At 39.7% G+C, this 19145-nt stretch overlaps 2 protein-coding genes across 3 annotated transcripts in view; both read left to right on the forward strand.

The window, feature by feature from the left end:
* Window positions 1-3587: 3587 nt before the first annotated feature.
* EXO5 (exonuclease 5) lies at window positions 3588-9262 on the forward strand. The gene is made up of 2 exons (XM_063105341.1): window positions 3588-3674; window positions 7780-9262. Exon 2 carries the CDS (start codon window positions 7810-7812, stop codon window positions 8926-8928), a length of 1119 nt encoding a protein of 372 aa, XP_062961411.1. The 5' UTR covers window positions 3588-3674; window positions 7780-7809; the 3' UTR covers window positions 8929-9262.
* The window catches only part of ZNF684 (zinc finger protein 684), a 28790-nt gene continuing 13237 nt past the window's right edge, over window positions 3593-19145 (forward strand). For both annotated transcript variants that reach the window (XM_063105342.1, XM_063105344.1), the window contains exon 1: window positions 3593-3674. The gene's annotated coding sequence lies outside the window, so the exon portion shown is untranslated. The remainder of the gene's footprint in view (window positions 3675-19145) is intronic.

The raw sequence follows: 19145 nt of genomic DNA on the forward strand, positions 1-19145 counted from the left end.
TCTCTACTTGGATATTCCACAGTCACCTCAAGTCAACATGTCCAAAACTCAACTCATTATCTTTTCAATAAAATCCGTCTTCCTTAATTCAGGAAGTGGACCTGCCATCTATCTAATTTGCCAGCTTGACGTTCCTTTCATCCATTACCTCCCCCAATCAGACAAGTCCTGTACTTTCTACTTTGGATCTCCTCAGTCTATCTCCTCTCCATTCCCACTGACAGTACCTTAGTCAGGTTGTTAGCACTTCCTAACTGCTTAAATAGATTCCCAGCTTGTTTTTCTATATCTAATCTGGACTCATCTATCCTCCACATGCTGCTAGAGTGATCATTCTAAAACACATATCTAATCAAACCACTTTATTGTTTAAAATCTCTCAATGGTTTCTCATAACTTGAAGATAAAGGTCAAATTTCTTAGTATAGAACACTTGGTATAGAGCATTGCCTATTTTTCTGGGAGTGGCTTCCAAATTTCCACCCAAGCATATGCAGCTCCAGGCATAACGATCTTATGGTCCCCTAAATATTCCATGCTATTTCATGGTTTCTGATCCTCAAGTATGCAATTTCCTCTTCTCCCCAATTTCTTTGTTTAGTTAGCCCCTACTTATCCTCCCAGATTTAGTTTGCATCACATCATCCAGGAATGACTTAACACACTTCATAAAACATATGCCTTCCTGGACGAATTCTTGAATTCTTGGCTGAATTTACTAAATAAACTAAAGAGATAGGCCTTATCCTACAGAATTTTAGGCCAGAGAGTGACATCATGGGATTTAAATTTTATAAGATTATTCTGAAATCTGTGGAATAACCATAGCTCAACATGAAGCAATAACAAATCCTGTGCTGCAAAAGATCAAGGAGGGAAGATGGAAACAGAAAAATGGACCATTTGTGTCTAACAGTATTTCATGGTTACAGATACTCTCCAGAGAAGGAAGAACCAAATCAATGACTTTCGTATATGGATGGGCCTTAAAGACCCAGACTTCAGGACAGCCTTTTGGGAAAAGGGCATCTTTTTCTAAACTTTGAGGCCCATAGTCTTCAGATTGAAAACTTTCGGTACCGTTGTCTTGGATATTTCTTTTCCCCACAGATTCCATAATTATTTTTCAATCTCTTTTTCTGCTTTACTCTACCCAATGGCTTTGCCCCCACCTCCACCGCAAACTCTGGTTGAAGAGTAGACCGTGTGTGAAGGGGTTGGGGAGGGTTTTTTTTGGCATTGGGAGTTACATCGTGGCTAAAAGAAGGTTATGTTGGGGAGGAGGCAGAAACTTCCAGCCTCAATCCAGCAATGTTCTCTCTTATCTCACTTGATTAAAAAGCTTTTCCTCAACTTCCACAATTCTAAGAAAAAAGGACCTTTTCCTACTGTTGGGAAAATATAGGAAAATGGTCATGGCCCCTCAGGTGTTCAGAATCTTGCCAAGCATTTGCTGTAAATATCCTCAGGTGTTCCTTGTTACTACTTAATGTAATTGCCTATGGGCACTGAGGCCTTCTGGGTTATGGACTTCAGTATTGGACTAACAGCTCTGCTCCACGGTGCTTCTCAGAACTCTCAGAGAAGCCACTAGGATGGTTGCTCCAATCTCTGAATAAAGCCTATTAATTTTTTACCCACGGCTCCCAGGACCTTTTTCCTATTACCTAGCTCATAGACCTGTGTGTGGAGGGTTTGTGACCCAGTCTGTGCAACAGACTCGAGGGGTCTGTGAGCCCTAGCCCTAGCGTCACACTTACATAACCACAAAATCATTATCATACTCAGTATATCTACAATTGATTTACATTATGCAAAAACAAGTTACTTTAAAATTTTCCCAACTGCACAAAATGTCCTCTGTAGTTTAAATTTAACGTTTTTCTACTTTTATTTTTAAAGTATTTCCCAATTCTGAAGTCCAAAAGATATTTTCTTATATTCTAAAAGCTTTATAGTTTAGCATTTCATATTTAGGCCTTTAGACCACCTGGAATTGATTTTTGTGATGAAGTGAGATAGAGGTCTCGTTTTTTATTTTTGTCATAAGGGTACCATATTGTCATAGAAGCTTCGTTGAAAAGACCACCTTTTCTTCATCCCTGTGCGATGCTGCCTTTGTCATAAATCAAGTTTCCAAATATGGGTGATAAAACTGTAAAGAAAAGCAAGGAAGTGTCATAAAATTCAGGCTAGTGGTTGCCTCAGGAAGGGTACTTGCGAAGGGCCTGACACTGTTCCACTTTTGCTCTAATGATGACATGTCTGTTCAATAATTATTCTATTTCCCTTTTTTTACATTTTAGAATACAATTATGTTGCATTTCCCGATAAAAACGTTAGTTAAAAGTAAGCAAACAAAAACTACATTGATGAGGGGAGCGCCAGTATCTTTCAAAAGTGAGTTCGTGGCTGTTCTCTCATCTGGGAAGGCTGGTGCGAGGTGCTCAGATGGGGATACAGACTCCAGGAGCTGCAAAGCCAAGGTGTAGCACTTAGCGCGCCGACGCCAGGTGCACCGGGGGGAAGGGATGTGCCCAGATCTGTCCCGGACTAGCCTGGCAGCAGCCGAGAGAGCCCGGCCGAGACTGAGCTTACAGCTCAGGTGACAGCGTGGTTCCGCCCGCAGACGGCGGCGCACAGGCAGGGACCGCCCAGCATTAGAGAACTCCCAGAAGACGCCCCTCAAGCTCCCAGCACCCTCCTCCGCCAGGCGCCGGGCTTCCCAGCTCAGCCACTGTCTCGCGAGGACTCGGCGGCGCCGTGGAGGCCTCTGGGAAGGGCGGGCCTTGGCAGCCGCTGGGCATTCTGGGACTGGGCTCTGGGTAAGTTTGCGTAGGGCAGGCAGCTGTCTTTGCGCTGCTTTCTCACGTTCGTCTGGGGAGGAGTCGGGGAGCAGTTCCGAGGCCGTGGCGGAGCCAGGTGGAGTCCGGGTTTCGGAGAAGCATCTGAGGTTGGGAGAAATTCGGCGAATAGGGGTGGGGACCGAGGGGACTGAGCCTCGGGGCCCAGGGATCTTTCCCCGCGGTCGCCGCGTCCCCCTCCCCGGGTGGGAGCGGCTCCCCAGCAGCGGCTCGTCTCGCCTCGTCTCGCAGGCCTGGTTCCCGTTCTGGACCTTGGCTTTCAGAAGACCCGGCGGTCGGCTGGGACCCCTTCCTAAGGCCGGCGACTCCTTGCTCATATTCCAGCTCCTCCAGGACATTGTAGGAAGTGCTCAGTATGCTTTGGGGCATGAGTAGCACTCCCGGGGAGACAGTGATTTGGGGCCAGAGGAAAGGTCCCCCCCTGAAAGCAAACGCCCTCGGAGCTCACAAGTCCGGGCTGCACTGGACAAGTAAGGATGTTGAAGGTGAAGGCAGTGGCAGTTCTGCAGGCAGTCAGGAACCCCTCAGAGAGGAAGAACTTCTCACCTGAGGTCTCCTGCCTGAGCTTCTGGGCTAAGGATGGAGCTGGAAGAGGAAACATCTCGAATCTCCTAGTGGACCTAGTTACTTTTGAACCTTTTACTTGCAGGGAGCAGAGATTGGATCAAGTAACAGCATCCAGGTTATGGGAAATCATGCAGAGTTTGCCCCAGGAGAGAGGCGAGCGTTACCCTGGGATCTGAAGTGAGCAACAGTCTGTTCAGTGTGGATCAGAGAATAGGAAACACCACAACGTGAGGGAATGTTCAGGTAAGGAAAGACCAAAAGTCCCTGTTCTACCATAGCAAGGCCCCAGATTGCTAATCTGGGTTCCTCGATGCAGACCTGGTCTTTAGAGCTTCCTTCTCCCTAGCCCTGTCATTTCAGCATTCTGCCCTTCCCTGTGAGGAGGAAGATCAATTAAGTCCCAGTTTAATAGGATTCTCCTTTCTCCTGAAGTTTAGTCTAATTTGTCAAATGGCATAGATAGACTGTCTCATCTCTTCCTTGGGAAGGGGAAGGAGATCCACATTCATTGAGTGCTAATATGTTTACTATGTTTTATCACTCAATGGTTGGATAGCTGAGTAAGGTTAGAAGGAGTACCCTCATTTTACAGATGTGTCAGTGGCTTCAAGAAAACAAAATGTCCAAGAACTGCACTCGAAAGACAAATAGCCTTCTACTGAACTACATAGCTCAAAATCAGATCTGTAGGTTCCCCAGACTCTTGACACTATGCTGGTGTTCCATTTACTTACCTCCTAACAATTTTTGCCATATGTATGTTGTATCTATATTATTATTTTCATATTTTTTTCTTTTTTTGCTTACCTTTTTTAAAAACAAAACTTATACTAAGAAACAATATCTATGACATTAGGGTGTTCATGGGTGCTCTGATAGCTTTATAGTTATTCTAAGATTTATCTAAAAATGTTGGTCCATGCACCATGTAAAATCATCTCACGTGTCGAAGAGATACTAACTACATTTTGGGAGACAAAGCACAGCATCATGCTCTCTCCTTGATTTTTTTTCTGCATAGAAAAGTCCAGACCACGCATCTGAGTCTAAATTGTCCATCCCCAGTGTGTTTTCTTCTTTTAGATGAGTAATTTCACAGAGAATCCCCTTTGTGTCTTCTCCATAAAACATTCCACTTATCTGTTTAGAACTATCCTGTTCTTTTTTTTTTTTTTTTGTCGTTTTTTCGTGACCGGCACTCAGCCAGTGAGTGCACTGGTCAGTCCTATATAGGATCCGAACCCGCGGCGGGAGCGTTGCCGCGCTCCCAGCGCAGCACTCTACCAAGTGCGCCACGGGCTCGGCCCAGAACTACCCTGTTCTTAATGTTGTTTGTAAAACAAGTAGAAAGTCTGTACCTTTCAAGAGCTTACTCTTTCTTTGGAGAGTTAATCATACACATGAAATCATCTAAATCAGTGCTGTTCAATAGAACTGTGATCAGGGAAATGTTCTGTATCTGTACCTTATAACATACCCACTAGCCACATGTGTAGCTACTGAAACCTTGAAATGTGGCTAGTGCAACTGAGAAAATTAGTTTTAAATTTTATTTCATTTTAATTAATTTAAATATAAGTAGCCACACATGGCTGGTGGCTACCATGTTGGACAGCCAGGTTTAGATATTTGAAAAAAAATATTTTCAGGTTAATTGATTTGGACTTAATATCCCCTTCCTCCTCAAAAAGAACCTCAGTGTATGCATTTTGTTATTTTAATTTCTTGGTGGTAAATAAAGATTCTCTCCAACTTTTAGAGACTTCATACGCCAAATAAAGTTACTCATTTTGAAACTATCATTTAGAGCACGTTTGTAGTTTAAGACACTTAGGCAAATGTAGCAATAACTTAGGAATAACTTTATAGGATATAAGCCAAAATCTTAGCATTGTATTACTTTTGTTTGTTACAAATAACTTTTCTTCTAGCTATCTATGACATTTAGACTTTAAAAACTAGTTCCGCAAAACCATAACTAATATTAAGACATTTTTAGGGCATCGGTTCTTCAGCTTTGACATGGGAGTTGATGCATTCACCTTATCCATTGCTTATTAGATTAAGACACTTGGCTCATAGTTGCCTCTGTCAACTTAAATTTTGTGTCAAATTATTTATTTTCCAGGCACCCAGAGTCAAATACTAGTAGACTACTCATACCTTATTTAGTTTTCTCTCTGTGCAAGGTCAGATATGTGAGGTTAAGAGGATGGCTTAAAAAGTACTTTCACGAGATAATTTGCCTAGTTTCTTAAGATTACAAATATTTGAGCTTTCCGTAGCAGAGATCACCAGTGCTTATTTTGATTCAGCCAACCACATGGTGAAATGTGACCTTCATCATGGCAAACACATGGCTTGCTGCCTGTTGTACCACCACTATCAAGACCTAGCACAGCATCCAGTTTGTAGACTTTTGCCCCACTGACATCAAGGTTGACATTCATTACCAGCCTCTTTCTGTGGTACATGGTGGAGACCTGTCCAAGCTACAGCAAGCTGTGTGCAGGCTGAGCAATATCACAGCCATTCTTGAGGCCTGGGCTCGACTGGACCACAAGTGTGCCCTGATGTTTGCCAAGTGTGCCTTTGTTCGCTTGTATGTGGATGAAGGAATGGAGACAGGAGAGTTTTCTGAGGCCTGTGAGGACATGACTGTCCTTGAGAAGAATTATGTGGAGGCTGGTGTGGATTCTGTTGAAGAGGAGGGTGAGGAAGGAGCGGAATACTAATTATCCATTTCTTTCAATCCTGCAGCTTGTCATACTCCCAAAATTTCAGCTTCTGCATTAGCTGACAGGCTTTCTGGTTAGATTGTCTTCACTCAACTGTGATCATGTCTTACTTTTCCCATGTGTACTTATTAAGATTTTTCCATCATGTCTCAAAGTAAGGCTTTAATTAAAAAATACTTGAGAGACAAAACAATCAAACATAATGTGTGGTCTTTGTTTTCTGGTTTAAAAAAGCTATCCAGGATATTTTTAGGGCAGTTGGGGGAATTTGAATATGGACTGGCATGTTAGGGAATTATTAATTTTGTTAGATGTGATAATCATACTGTAGTTATGTAGGAGAATGTCATTTCGAGATGTGTGCTGAAGTATTAGATTTGAAGTGTTATGATGTCTATAATTTACAGTTGTTAATATGCATGGAATGTATACAGATGTTCATTGTTCTTTCTACTGTATGTATGAAAATTTTCATAGTAAAAAGTTAGAAAAAAAAGAGTACCCATACCATGGTAGTTTAGTGAGATATTGTATATAAAGGACTTGGCTCAGTGTCTAGCTCACAATAACTATATAATAAATACTTACTGTTATTTATAGCAATAAGTTTGGGTTTTTAATAGTGCTTATAGACAGATATTATCCATTATAAGCTAATTTCTTGTGGAGGGAGAAAAGAAACTGAGTGGGAAACACCAATTTCTGTATTAGGAAGATTATTTGTTAAGTCAGGAAGGGTAAATTAAAGTCCAGTAAGAGATTTTTTACTCTTTTTTTTTTTTTTTGGTGGAAGTACAGTTCTCAGGAACATAGTATGACAAAATTCAAAGATCAACTATATATAAATATAAATATACTGCACTTAAGAATAGTCATTGTAGAGCTACTTCTTCTCGAGGAACTGTCTGTAATTGAGATTTATTTTTCTGGTGAAGGACTTTGTATCAAAGGAACTGTAGAAATGGCCCATGGTAAACTGTCAAACATTGCTCCAACATTTACAAAGATCTATATTCACTTAAAATAATGAAGTAATATTTCAAATCAGTAGAATTTTGAAGCAGAAAAGGCAAACCTCAAGTCTCCATTTATTTTTTTAAATTATTTTATTTTATTTTATTTTATTTTTTGTGACCGGTAAGGGGATCGCAACCCTTGGCGCAGTGTCGTCCGCACCGCGCTCAGCCAGTGAGCGCACTGGCCATCCCTATATAGGATCTGAACCCGCATCCTCAGCGCTCCCAGCACCGCACTCTCCTGAGTGAGCCACAGGGTCGGCCCTCAAGTCTCCTTTTAATTCTGAAGAAATTGAAGCCATGGAAAGTGCTTTGCTTAAAGTCACATACAATATGTTAGTGGCAGATCGAGAAATAAAACTATTTTTCCACTTAAAAAAATTCTGCAAAACAAATATATTTGGATGATACAAGAAACTCTATTGTAAAATGTACGTGTACTACAATTCTATGGCATTACTAATTAGTCATAAATAAATTGGCTTCTTTAAAGAATGTAAATAAATAATTTGTCATGATTCCTTGATTCCCTTTATCTCATTGAAATTTGAAAGTGCTTTTGAGAAATTTTAATTTCTTCAACATGTTATGCAGGGCCTTCCTTGCCCAATCCTGAGCTGTGCCATGGCAGAGACTGGAGAAGAGGAGACAGTGTCAGCAGAAGCCTCAGGGTTCTCAGACTTGAGTGACTCAGAGTTCCTAGAATTTCTGGACCTGGAAGATGCTCAAGAGTCAACTGCTTCACTTAGGAAGCCTGGTCCTTCTGATCTCCCAGGGAAGGATGGCAAGCCCATAAGTGTACAAAATTGGAAAAGAGGATTGGATGTCTCATCACCCATGGAGAGATTCCACCTTAAATATTTATATGTCACTGACCTGTCTAATCAGAACTGGTGTGAATTGCAAATGGTATATGGGAAGGAGTTTCCTGGTGTCTTGACACCTGAGAAGGCAGCTGTTTTGAACACTGGTGCCAGCATTCACCTAGCAAAAGAACTAGAACTTCATGATCTTGTGACTGTCCCTATCACCACTAAAGAAGATGCTTGGGCAATTAAGTTTCTGAACATACTATCAATGATTCCTATCCTGCAGTCAGAAGGGCGCATCAGAGAGTTTCCAGTGTTTGGGGAAGTGGAGGGTGTGCTTCTTGTGGGATTGATTGATGAGCTGCACTATACAGCTAAGGGGGAATTGGAACTGGCTGAGCTCAAGACACGCAGGCACCCTGTGCTCCCTGTGGAAGCTCAGAAAAGGAAAGACTATTTTCAAGTCAGCCTATACAAATATATCTTTGATGCCATGGTACAAGGGAAAGTGGCCCCTGCCAGCCTAATCCACCATGCAAAGTTGTGTCCAGAAAAGCCACTGGGGCCTTCAGTGCTAAGGCATGCCCATCAGGGAGGATTCTCTGTGAAGTCTTTAGGTGACCTCATGGAACTGGTCTTCCTGTCTCTAACACTGTCTGACCTCCCAGTTATTGATATCCTGAAGATTGAGTATATCCACCAAGAGACGGGCACCATGCTGGGTACAGAGATTGTAGCCTTTGATGAGAAGGAGGTGAGAGGCAAGGTACAGCATCATATGGCCTACTGGATGGGCCACCGAGAGCCTCAAGGGGTTGATGTGGAGGAGGCTTGGAAGTGCGGGACATGTAACTATGCAGACATCTGTGAGTGGAGGAAGGGCAATGGAGCACTCAGCTCCACACTGGAGCCTCAAGTCAAAAAAGCCAAATGAATAGAAAGTATGCTTTCAGGAACATGGATCCTTCCTGCTCCTGATGTACCTGGGTAAGAGAGGATCAGTCTCTGAGCTTGCCTTTCATGAAGAGTGTTTTTATTTTGGTTCTTTTTTATATTTCCACAACCTCTAACCACATTCAAATCTAGGACCAAGGCTTAAGTATGAGTTGGAAAGATGTGGGGTTATATTGTCCCTCAAGCTTTGCCATGGATCTCCAAGAAGACAGATGCACATCATGGCTGGAACAAAAGTAGCCTTCAGCAAACATCGCTTTCCTAAGAAAATTCTTCAGTTTCTGATAAATCTCTATTTTTTCTCTGTCAAGGCTTTCTACATATTACATAATAAAATAAAATGAAATGCTGTCCAGGACAGTTGAACTGATGTTTTTTTTTTTTTCATAATCTCAATCCTTCAAAGATGACTGCTACATATAGATGTTATTCCAGGCCTTTAAATGCATACGTAGCATATTTCTGAAGCAGAATTAGAATGAGCAGATGAAGAATTTAAAATAAGTATAATAAATATTCTCAAAAAAGATAAGGGAAGATGAAGTAGGAACAGAAAATCATAAAAAGTGTATATAAAAGCTATAGTACATTAAGAGACATGTAACATCCACATAGTATGATCCAGCAGTACCACTGCAGGGTGTATGCTAAGAGAAATTTATATGTGTACAACAGGAAATATGAGCAAGAATATATGTTGTAGTTGTTTCACGGTAGCAAAAACCTGAAAACTACCTAAGTGCCCATCAGAAGAGTGGATGATGTGGTAGAGTAGCCAAAACAAATGAGCTACAGTGACATGCAACAATATGCATGAGTCTTAGCACAAAATTAGGTGAAAAAATTAAGTTCCAAAAGATTACATACAGCATGAAACTCTTTTTGTAAAGTGAAAAATAACAACAAAAAAACATTTTAAGGAAAATGTAAAGGTAGTGGAGAGGAATCTCAATGCACCTGAGAAGGCAGTGGAGCCCTTAGCTACAAAAGTCACCAAAGAGGCCAGAGGAAGGAATGATATGGACATCACCTGGAAGGTAAGGACTTGTTTATGGAGTGGAGAATTTGCAAAAGTGAATGAATGGCGAGGGCAGTTGGCAGTCGTGGAGTTTTCGTATTAACTGGAAGGTTAAAGGCCAGAAGAACATAGTGGATATTGTTAATGTGACTCCATGTTATAGGTGAGCTGGCAAAACCTAGGCACCTAAAGGAGATACAATAGATTACCTCTGGAGGTCCTTCTGAGCCACACACATTCTTACGGATACTGGGAATCTTGTGATAACTCTTCCCATTTGCTGAGTGACAGTTATGTGCCAGGCACTGTGCCAAGCACTTTATATGATTAAATCTATGTATCCATTATCCTTAGATAGGGATTAGAAGGGTTATTTAGTTTTTCCAAGGTCCCACATGTGAAAGTTGTAGACACCAACCTAGATATGTCTGACTGCAGTGCTTATGCTCTTAACTATTGCATTATAAAGTTTTTCTTGCTGTTGTTAAGCCTCCAGGACTGTATATTATTATGGGCCCTAGTAAGTTTGGATTTAAATTGGTGGCATAGAAAACTGGACCTTATGGGATAAACAGTATTAGTTAAGCTAATAGTCTCCAAGAAAATAACTTGATCAGGTTCCGTAGCAGCATCTTAAGTTATACTAGAAAACTTAAAAAGAGGAAAAAGAAAATCACCTGATTTCAGGTAGTGACCCTATCAGAATTTTGTAATTCCCGAAGATCTCAAACCTTATTTTAAGTTAACATTTTTTGATTATCACTTTATGGTTTCTCACATCTTTTGGTTATCACTTTATGGTTTCTTTATGGTTGAGGCATCTATAGTTGGGATCACTCCAGGATCACTGCTGTGTTCTGAATGTTTGTGTCTTCTCAAAATTAATATGTTGAAATTCAACCCCTCAAGGTGATGGTATTAGGAGGTGGGCCTTTCAGGAGATGATTAGGTAATAAGGGAAGAGCCCTCATGAATGGGATTAGTGTCTATAAAAGAGGCCCAGTGGAGCTCATCTGCCCCTCCCACCATGTGAGGACACAACGAAAGGGTGCCATCTGTGAACCACAAAATGGGCCCTCACCAGATGCTGAATCTGCTGGCACCTTGACCTTGGACTTCCTAGTGTCCAGAATTGTGAGAAATAAATTTTTGTTTATGAACCACCCAGTTTGAGATATTTTGTTATGGCAACCAAAATGGCTGTAACAATCCTCCACATGTCTAATAATGTCATCTCTCCGTTGTGAATTCTGTTAGGGTGTCTGAACTCCAATTACTGCCCTCTTGGATGTTTGTTCAGTGAGTAGATAAATGAAAAGACATCACAACAAAGCTATTTCTTGATTTTTAAAAAATAATTTGTGTCCTGGGCTAGAAAATACATATGTTCAATACCTTAATTAGGATTAGGTTCAACTGTTCATAATAGAAATCAACAAAAAGCAATACTTGTTAAACAAAATAGAAATTTATTTCTCTCTCATTTAAAAGGAGCTTAAATACAATTAGTCCAGGTCTGGTATGGATGGCACTCCATGATGTTAGGAGCCCAGGTTCCTTCTTGTTTCTCTGGTATCAGCATGTGTCTTCTTCATAGTCCAAAATGTGTGCCCAAACTCCAGGTACCTAATATACATTCAACATAAAGTTGGAATAGAGAAGGATACCTTTTAAGGACATTCTAAATTTGTACCACTACTTCCACTTACATCCTACTGGCCAAAATTTGGTCATCCAGACATAGGTAGCTGCAAGGGAGGCTGGGATATGTAATTTTTATTCTGGGCACGCATATGTCCAGACAAAACTGAAGATTCTATGACTTCAAAAAGGGGAGAACATGGAGAGGGTTCTGGGAAAATGGAGGAGTAGGAAGCTCCAGAAATCTGTTTCCCCACCCATACAGCAGTTGCACTGGCAGTCTGTCAGACATAACTATTTTTGGACCTCGAGTCTAGCCAAGGCTTTCAACTTCCAGGGCTTGGATAGTAAATTGCACTTAATTTTGGTCCATTTCACCTCTTAGTACAGTAGCAGCTACACCTCAGTCCCATGGCAGGCAGCTGTGCACATGTTCTTGGAACAGTATGCACACAGCTGTGGGAGCCAGAGAGGGCAAAAAGACCCTGTCCTTCAAATAGCAAGAATTTGTTCTCTGATTGCTGACTGCTGCTTCTGATCACAGAGGTGTAGACAAAGAGGCAGTGGCCATTGTGGCTACACCTCCCCACTTTGTTACAAGCTCTTTCCCCTCTGGCTGAAGTGACTTCCAGGAGATTTAAAGGGCTGGTGCCATTTTCCCTCCTTCGTTTTCTCTTTTTCCCCTTTTGGGAGCCAGACATTGAAGACTAGGACATTCAAAAGCTACTGCATATATAAGTATGAGGAAAATCAGAAAGTCATCATGCATACTGTGGGGAGGTGCAAACTCAGAAAAGACCTGAGAAGATCTTAAGTTTACACCTTAGGCTGATTTGTGGCACAGACACAGCCTAAAACAACCAAAGAAATAAAACCCAGCAGATCATGGGAAATGTGGAGGATCTGATTTCCAGAGTTAGACATTATTAGAGTCAAAGTTCCAGCTTTCAACAACAACAACAAAAAAATCACAAGGTATGCAAAGAAATAGGAAAGTATTGCCAATTCAAAGGAAAAAAAATAAGCCAATAGATACTGTCTCTGAGAATGACTTGATCTACCAGACAAAGACTTTAAAACAACTGTCTTAAAGATGATCAAAGAACTAAAGGAAAACATGGAGAAAGTCAAGAAAATGATATACGGATAAAACAGTCGCCACATACAAGAGATCTTCAATAAGATTATCAGGAGATTACTCATCAGAAACTGGAGGACAGAAAGCAGGGGTCTAAAAGAAAACAAAAGCAAAAACAAAAACGAAGAAGCCTACATCTAGCAAAACTGTCTTTCAAAAATGAGGGAGAAATTAAGACATTCCAAGATAAACAAAAGCTGAGGATTGTTTCCACTATACCGGCCCTGTAAAATATGCTCTAGGGAGTCCTGCAGGTTGAAATGAAAGGACAGTAGAACACAAAGCCATATGAAGAAATAAGTATCCCAGTAAAGATAAATACAGGGACAATTGTAAAAGCTAATATTGTAACAATGGTTTATAATTCAACTTTTTGTTTTCTATGTGACTTAACAGGCGTGATTTTTTTAAAAACTGATAGTCTAAAAGCTAGTATTGTAACTTCACATTTTGTTTTCTTTATAATTTAAGGCTAATGCATTTAAAGGAATTATTTATGTTGCGGGGCACACAATGTATAAAGAAGTAATTTTGTGACAACTGAAAAGGGTGGGGACAACTGTAAAGGAGTAGAGTTTTTATACGATATTGAAGTGCTGGTATAAATTCAAATAGAGTGTTACAATGTTAGAATGTTAAATGTAATCCTCTTAGTAACCACACAAAAATAATAGATATGGAATATACACAAATGGAAATGAGAAAGAAATTCAAATGTTGTACTACAAGAAATAACTAAACACACAAGAAGACAGTAATTTGGGAAATGAGGGGTAAAAAGAGCTATAAGGCATATGAAAAAAATAGCAAATGACAGAATAAGTCCCTTCTTATCAGTAATTACTTTATCTGCACCGCACTCTACCGAGTGAGCCACGGGCCGGCCCATCAGTAATTACTTTAAATGTAAATAAATTCAACTCTCCAATTAAAAGACAAATATTAGTAGAATGGATGAAAACACATGATCCAACTATGTGCTCCCTACGAGAGGCTCACTTTAGATACAAAGACACAAGTATGTTGAAAGTGAAAGGATGGAAAAGTATAAACCATGCAAATAATAACCAGAAGAGAGCAAGGGTGATTATACTGATCAGACAAAATAGATTTTAAGGAAAAAAAGGTTATAAGAGATTAGAAAGGACAGTGTACTTTGATAAATGGTTCATCACAGCAAGAAGATAAAACAATTATAGGGCTGGTTGGTTAGCTCAGTTTAGGGCATGGTATAACACCAAGGTGAAGGGATCCCTGTACTGGCCAGCTGCCAAAAAAACAAACAAAAAACCAATTATAAGTATTTACTCACCTAGTCACACACCATCAAAATATATGAAGCAAAAACTAACAGAATTGAATGGAGAAATAGATAATTCTACAGTAATAGTTGCAGACTTCAGTACCCCACTCTCAATAATTTATAGAACCATCAGAGAGAAGATGAGTAAACAGAAGACTTCAAAAACACAGTAAACCAGCTAGATCTAACAGACATACAGAACACCCTATGCAACAACAACAGAATACACATTCTTTAGTGCACATTGGACATTTTCCAGGATAGACCTAGAAAAAGAAGAACTAACTAAACCCAAAGTGAGCAGAAGAAAGGAAATAATAAAGATTAGAGTAAACATAAACAAAATATTGAATAGAAAAACAATAGAGAAAGTCAGTAAAACCAAAAGATGGTTCTTTGACCAACTTCCAGCTAGGTGGACTAAGAAAAAAAGACTCAAATTACTAAAATCAGAAATGAAAGAAGGGTCATTACTGCCAATTCTACAAAAATATAAGGGATTGCAAGAGAGGGCTATGCTTTCACAAAGGCAACAAGAACATACATTGAGGAAAAGATTGCCTCTTCAATAAATGCTGCTGGGAAAACTGGACATCCATATGCAATAGAATGAAACTGAACCTGTACCTCTCACCATATACCAAAATTAACTCAAAATGGATTAAAGACATTAATATAAGATTTGGAACTATATAACTCCTCAAGGAAAACACACGGAAACACTTCAGGATATAGGACTGGGCAAAGACTTTATGAACATGACCCCAAAAGCACAGGCAACAAAAGAAAAAATAAACAAATGGGATTATATCAAACTAAAAAGCTTCTGCATAGTGAAAGAAACAATTAACAGAGTGAAAAGACAACCTACAGAATGGGAGAAAATATTTGCAAACCATGCATCTGACAAAGGATTAATATCCAGAATATACAAAGAACTAAAATAACAGTAAGAAAACAAGTAACCATTAGGCTTCATGGCTGGCTTAAAATCAGCACAGCCACATTAAACAAATTTTCACACTCTTCCCCCTCCCCTTTCCCTTTTCTGCTCTGGGAACTGGTCGGCAAAATTCCTCTGCTGGGAGGGGTAAAAATGACTGTTAACCATCAAAGGAACTTTTTGTGGGCTGCAGTAGCCGGCTTTGGGCTGAAACACTTTGCACTGATATAGTGGTGGCACTAATTAGAAGCCTATGTCCTAACCAAGCAGATGTCAGCAGACTACAGGGCTGTGTCACCTGGCATACCACTGATTTCAAAATTGCCCATTACTCTGCCAGAACCCTCCAAGGCTTATAAACCTCCTACTTTCCTTTGTTTGGGGGAGCTGATCTAACTTGGTCTCCCCTCCACGCTGTATAGAATAAAGCTTCTTGGCTGAAATGGTGCCTGGCTTGGGTCTCTGTCTCTTTTCTCCATCTTGCCAAACCTAACAGTAATCCAATTTGAAAATGGGCAAAGGAGCTGAATAGACGTTTCTCATATGAAGATAGACAAATGGAACATATGAAACACAACAGACACATGAAAAAATAACATCACTCAGCATCAGAGAAATGCAAATCAAAACCACACTGAGATATCATCTCATGCCAGTTAGACCGGCTATTATCAAAAAGACAGAGAATAACAAATGCTGGCAAGAATCTGGAGAAAGGGGAACCCTCCTACACTGTTGGTGGGACTGTAAATTAGTGCAGCCATTATGGAAAACTGTGCGGTGGTTCCTCCAACTGCAGATAGAACCGCCATACAAATGGAATTTATGCCCAAAGGAATAGAAATCATCATGTCGAAGGAATACTTGCACTCCCATGTTTGTCGCAGCTCTATTTATGATAACCAAGAGTTGGAATCACCCTAAATGTCCATTGACAGATGACTGGATAGAGAAAATGTGGTATATATACTCAATGGAATACTACACTGCCATAAAAAAAAAAAAAATGAAATTCTGCCATTCACAGCAACATGGATGAACTTAGAGAAAATTATGTTAAGTGAAATAAGCCAGGCACAGAAAGAGAAATACCACATGTCCTCACTCATAAGTGGGAGCTAAAATAAAGAAAAAAAGAAGACAAAGAAAGAAACAATCACAGTAATAAATTAAACTTTCAAAAATAGAACTGTGGTTATTAGAGATGGGAAAGGGGGAGAGGTGGGTTGGCAAGAAACTAGTTGCGTCACAAAGATTGATTACGTTTTCTATACATGAATATATTAATTATCCTGATTTAATCACTACATATTGTATACAATGTATTGATATTCAATTCTGTACCCCGCAAATATATATAATCAATAAAAAAATTTTTAAGTGCTATGAACAAATGTATGTCAAAAAATTGGATATTCTAGATAAAGTGGACACATTCCTAGAAACACAAACCTACCAAGACTAAATCATGAAGAAATAGAAAATCTGAATAGACCTATATGTAAAGCAGATTCATTGTGCACTGATTACTTTCACGAGCCTGATGAAACAGAACACTCTCACAAGAAACAAATTACATCCAGTGCATGTATTGCTTACAGATAGGCAGCAAGGGAACAAAAGAAGCATAGGATGCAGGGCAATCCAGTCCCCAAGGCTCAGGAAAGATGCCTAGGGTGGATGGGGCTTGTCTGTGCATGCCACACTTGCACTGCAGCTGAAGGACCTTGGAAAGCAAGCCAACCCTGGATTTTATACAAGGGGACTACATGACAAGCTCAACTAAAATGTTAAAAGATACCCTATTTCTAGGAGAGGACAGGAACAGAGCCTGGTGGCTCCTCCTTATATCAGGATGTTGCATTCCCAGCACATTCTACACTTACTGAGAACTACAAGTGAGAAAGTGGGGAGAACCAGGTAGGTCCGAGGCCATGCAGAGAACTTTCTTGCACTATAACTAGTAATGAGTTTGAATAAAAAATAAAAAATCTTTGACAAGGAAAAGCCCTGGGTCTGATGGCTTCACTGGTTAGTTAATTCTATCAAACATTTAAAGAAGAACTCCTACCCATCCTTCTCAAAATTTTCAAAAAAATTAAAGATAAGGGAACACTTTTTAACTCATTCTATGAAACCAACATTAACCTGATATCAAAGCCTATTTATATTTAAAGTCAGTTTCTTTTAGGAAGCACATATTTGGGTATCACTTTTATACAATCTGATGATCACTTCCTTTTAACTGGGATCCTCAGAAAATTTTCGTTTAATGTAATGATATAACTGGTTTAAATTTTCCATCTTGCTAAGTTTTATTCTACTTGTTCCTTCTGTTCCTGTTCCTTTTTCCCTCTTAGTCTACCTTCCCTTGGATTAAGTATTTAAGATTTCATCTTAATCTCCTTTGTTGGGTTATTAGCTATATGAAGGTACTTCAAAAAGTTCATGGAAAAATAGAATTAAATGATAACAAATCTTTCCATGAACTTTTTGAAGTACTCTCGTATATGTTTATTTTGTCTCAGTGGTTGCCTTTGTAGTTTCTAGAATACCTCTTTAGCTTATCAGAGTCTACTTTTCAAGGTACATTATACCACTTTGCTTATCAGAGTATAAGAACTATATAGCAGTAGAATTGCACTTATCTCTCCTTGGCTTTTGTGCTATTATTTTTATATGTTTTGCTTCTACATATGTTATAAATCCCCCAAACACTCTATTATCATTACTTTAAACAGTTAAATTATATTTTTCCCCAATATTTTTTATTCTGATAAAATACATATAACAAAATTTACCATCTTAATCATTTTTAAGTGTACAGTTAGTGGGATTAAATACATTTATAATATTGTGCAGCCATCACCACCATGCATCTCCATAGCTCTTTTCAACTTGTAAAACTGAGACTATGCCCATTAAACAATAACTTCCCATTCTACCCTCCCCCCCGCCCCTGGCAACCACTATTGTACTTTCTGTCTCTATGATTTTAACTACTCTAAGTACCTCGTGTAAGTGGAATCATACAGTATTTGTCTTTTTGTGACTGGCTTATTTCACTTAGCGTAATGTCCTCAAGGTTCATCCATGTTGTAGCATGTGTGAGAATTTCCTTCCTTTTTTAAGGCTGAATAATATCCCATTGTGTGGATATACTGAATTTTGATTATCCATTCATTCATCGCTGGGCACTTGGGTTGCTTCCACCTGGCTATTGTGAATAATGCTGCTATGAACATGGGTGTACAAATATCTCTTCAAGACCCTACTCTCATTTCTTTTGGTGTATGTCCAGAAAGGGAATTGCTGAACCATGTGGTAATTCTGTTTTTAATTTTTTGGAAAACTGGCATATTGTTTTTCACAGTGGGTGTACCGTTTTACATTCCTACAAACAGTGCACAAGGGTTCCAATTTCTCCCTATTCTCACCAACACTTGTTATTTTCTTTCTTTTTTTTTTTTTTTAAAAGATGACCGGTAAGGGGATCTTAACCCTTGACTTGGTGTTGTCAGCACCACGCTCAGCCAGTGAGCGAACCGGCCATCCGTATATGGGATCCGAACCCGGGGCCTTGGTGTTATCAGCACCGCACTCTCCCGAGTGAGCCACGGGCCGGCCCAACACTTGTTATTTTCTGGTTTTGTTTTCTTTGGGTAGCAGCCATTCTAATGAGCGTGAGGTGGGAATATTTATCGAGCACCTATTGTGTGCTAGGCTCTGGAAATACAGTCATAAACAAAACAAACAAAAATATATGCCCTCATAGAACATATATACTATGAGAGAAAGGAAAAGGAACAAGAGGAATCAAGAATGGCTTCTAAGTTTCTGCTTGTGTAACCAGGTGTATGATGGTGAGTTAACTGAACTAGGAAGTGCTTGGTTGGTGGCCAGGAATTAAGAGTTTGGTTTGGACAGGTGAAGTTGATGGTCGATTTTAGATATCCAAGGAGAGATTTCAGGTAGGTATAAGAAATTAGGGTCTGGAGTTGAGAGGAGAGATGAGGTCTGGAAATAAAGATTTGCCAGTCATTATCACATAAATGGTATTTAAAGCCATGTGACCTAATGAGATCATTTAGAGAGAGAACACATTTCAAAAAGAAAAGGCTCAAGGCCAAACCCTTGAGCATTCCAACATTTGG

Source organism: Cynocephalus volans, chromosome 8 (genome assembly GCF_027409185.1).
Source record: "Cynocephalus volans isolate mCynVol1 chromosome 8, mCynVol1.pri, whole genome shotgun sequence".
In the NCBI taxonomy this organism is placed as follows: Eukaryota; Metazoa; Chordata; class Mammalia; order Dermoptera; family Cynocephalidae; genus Cynocephalus; species Cynocephalus volans.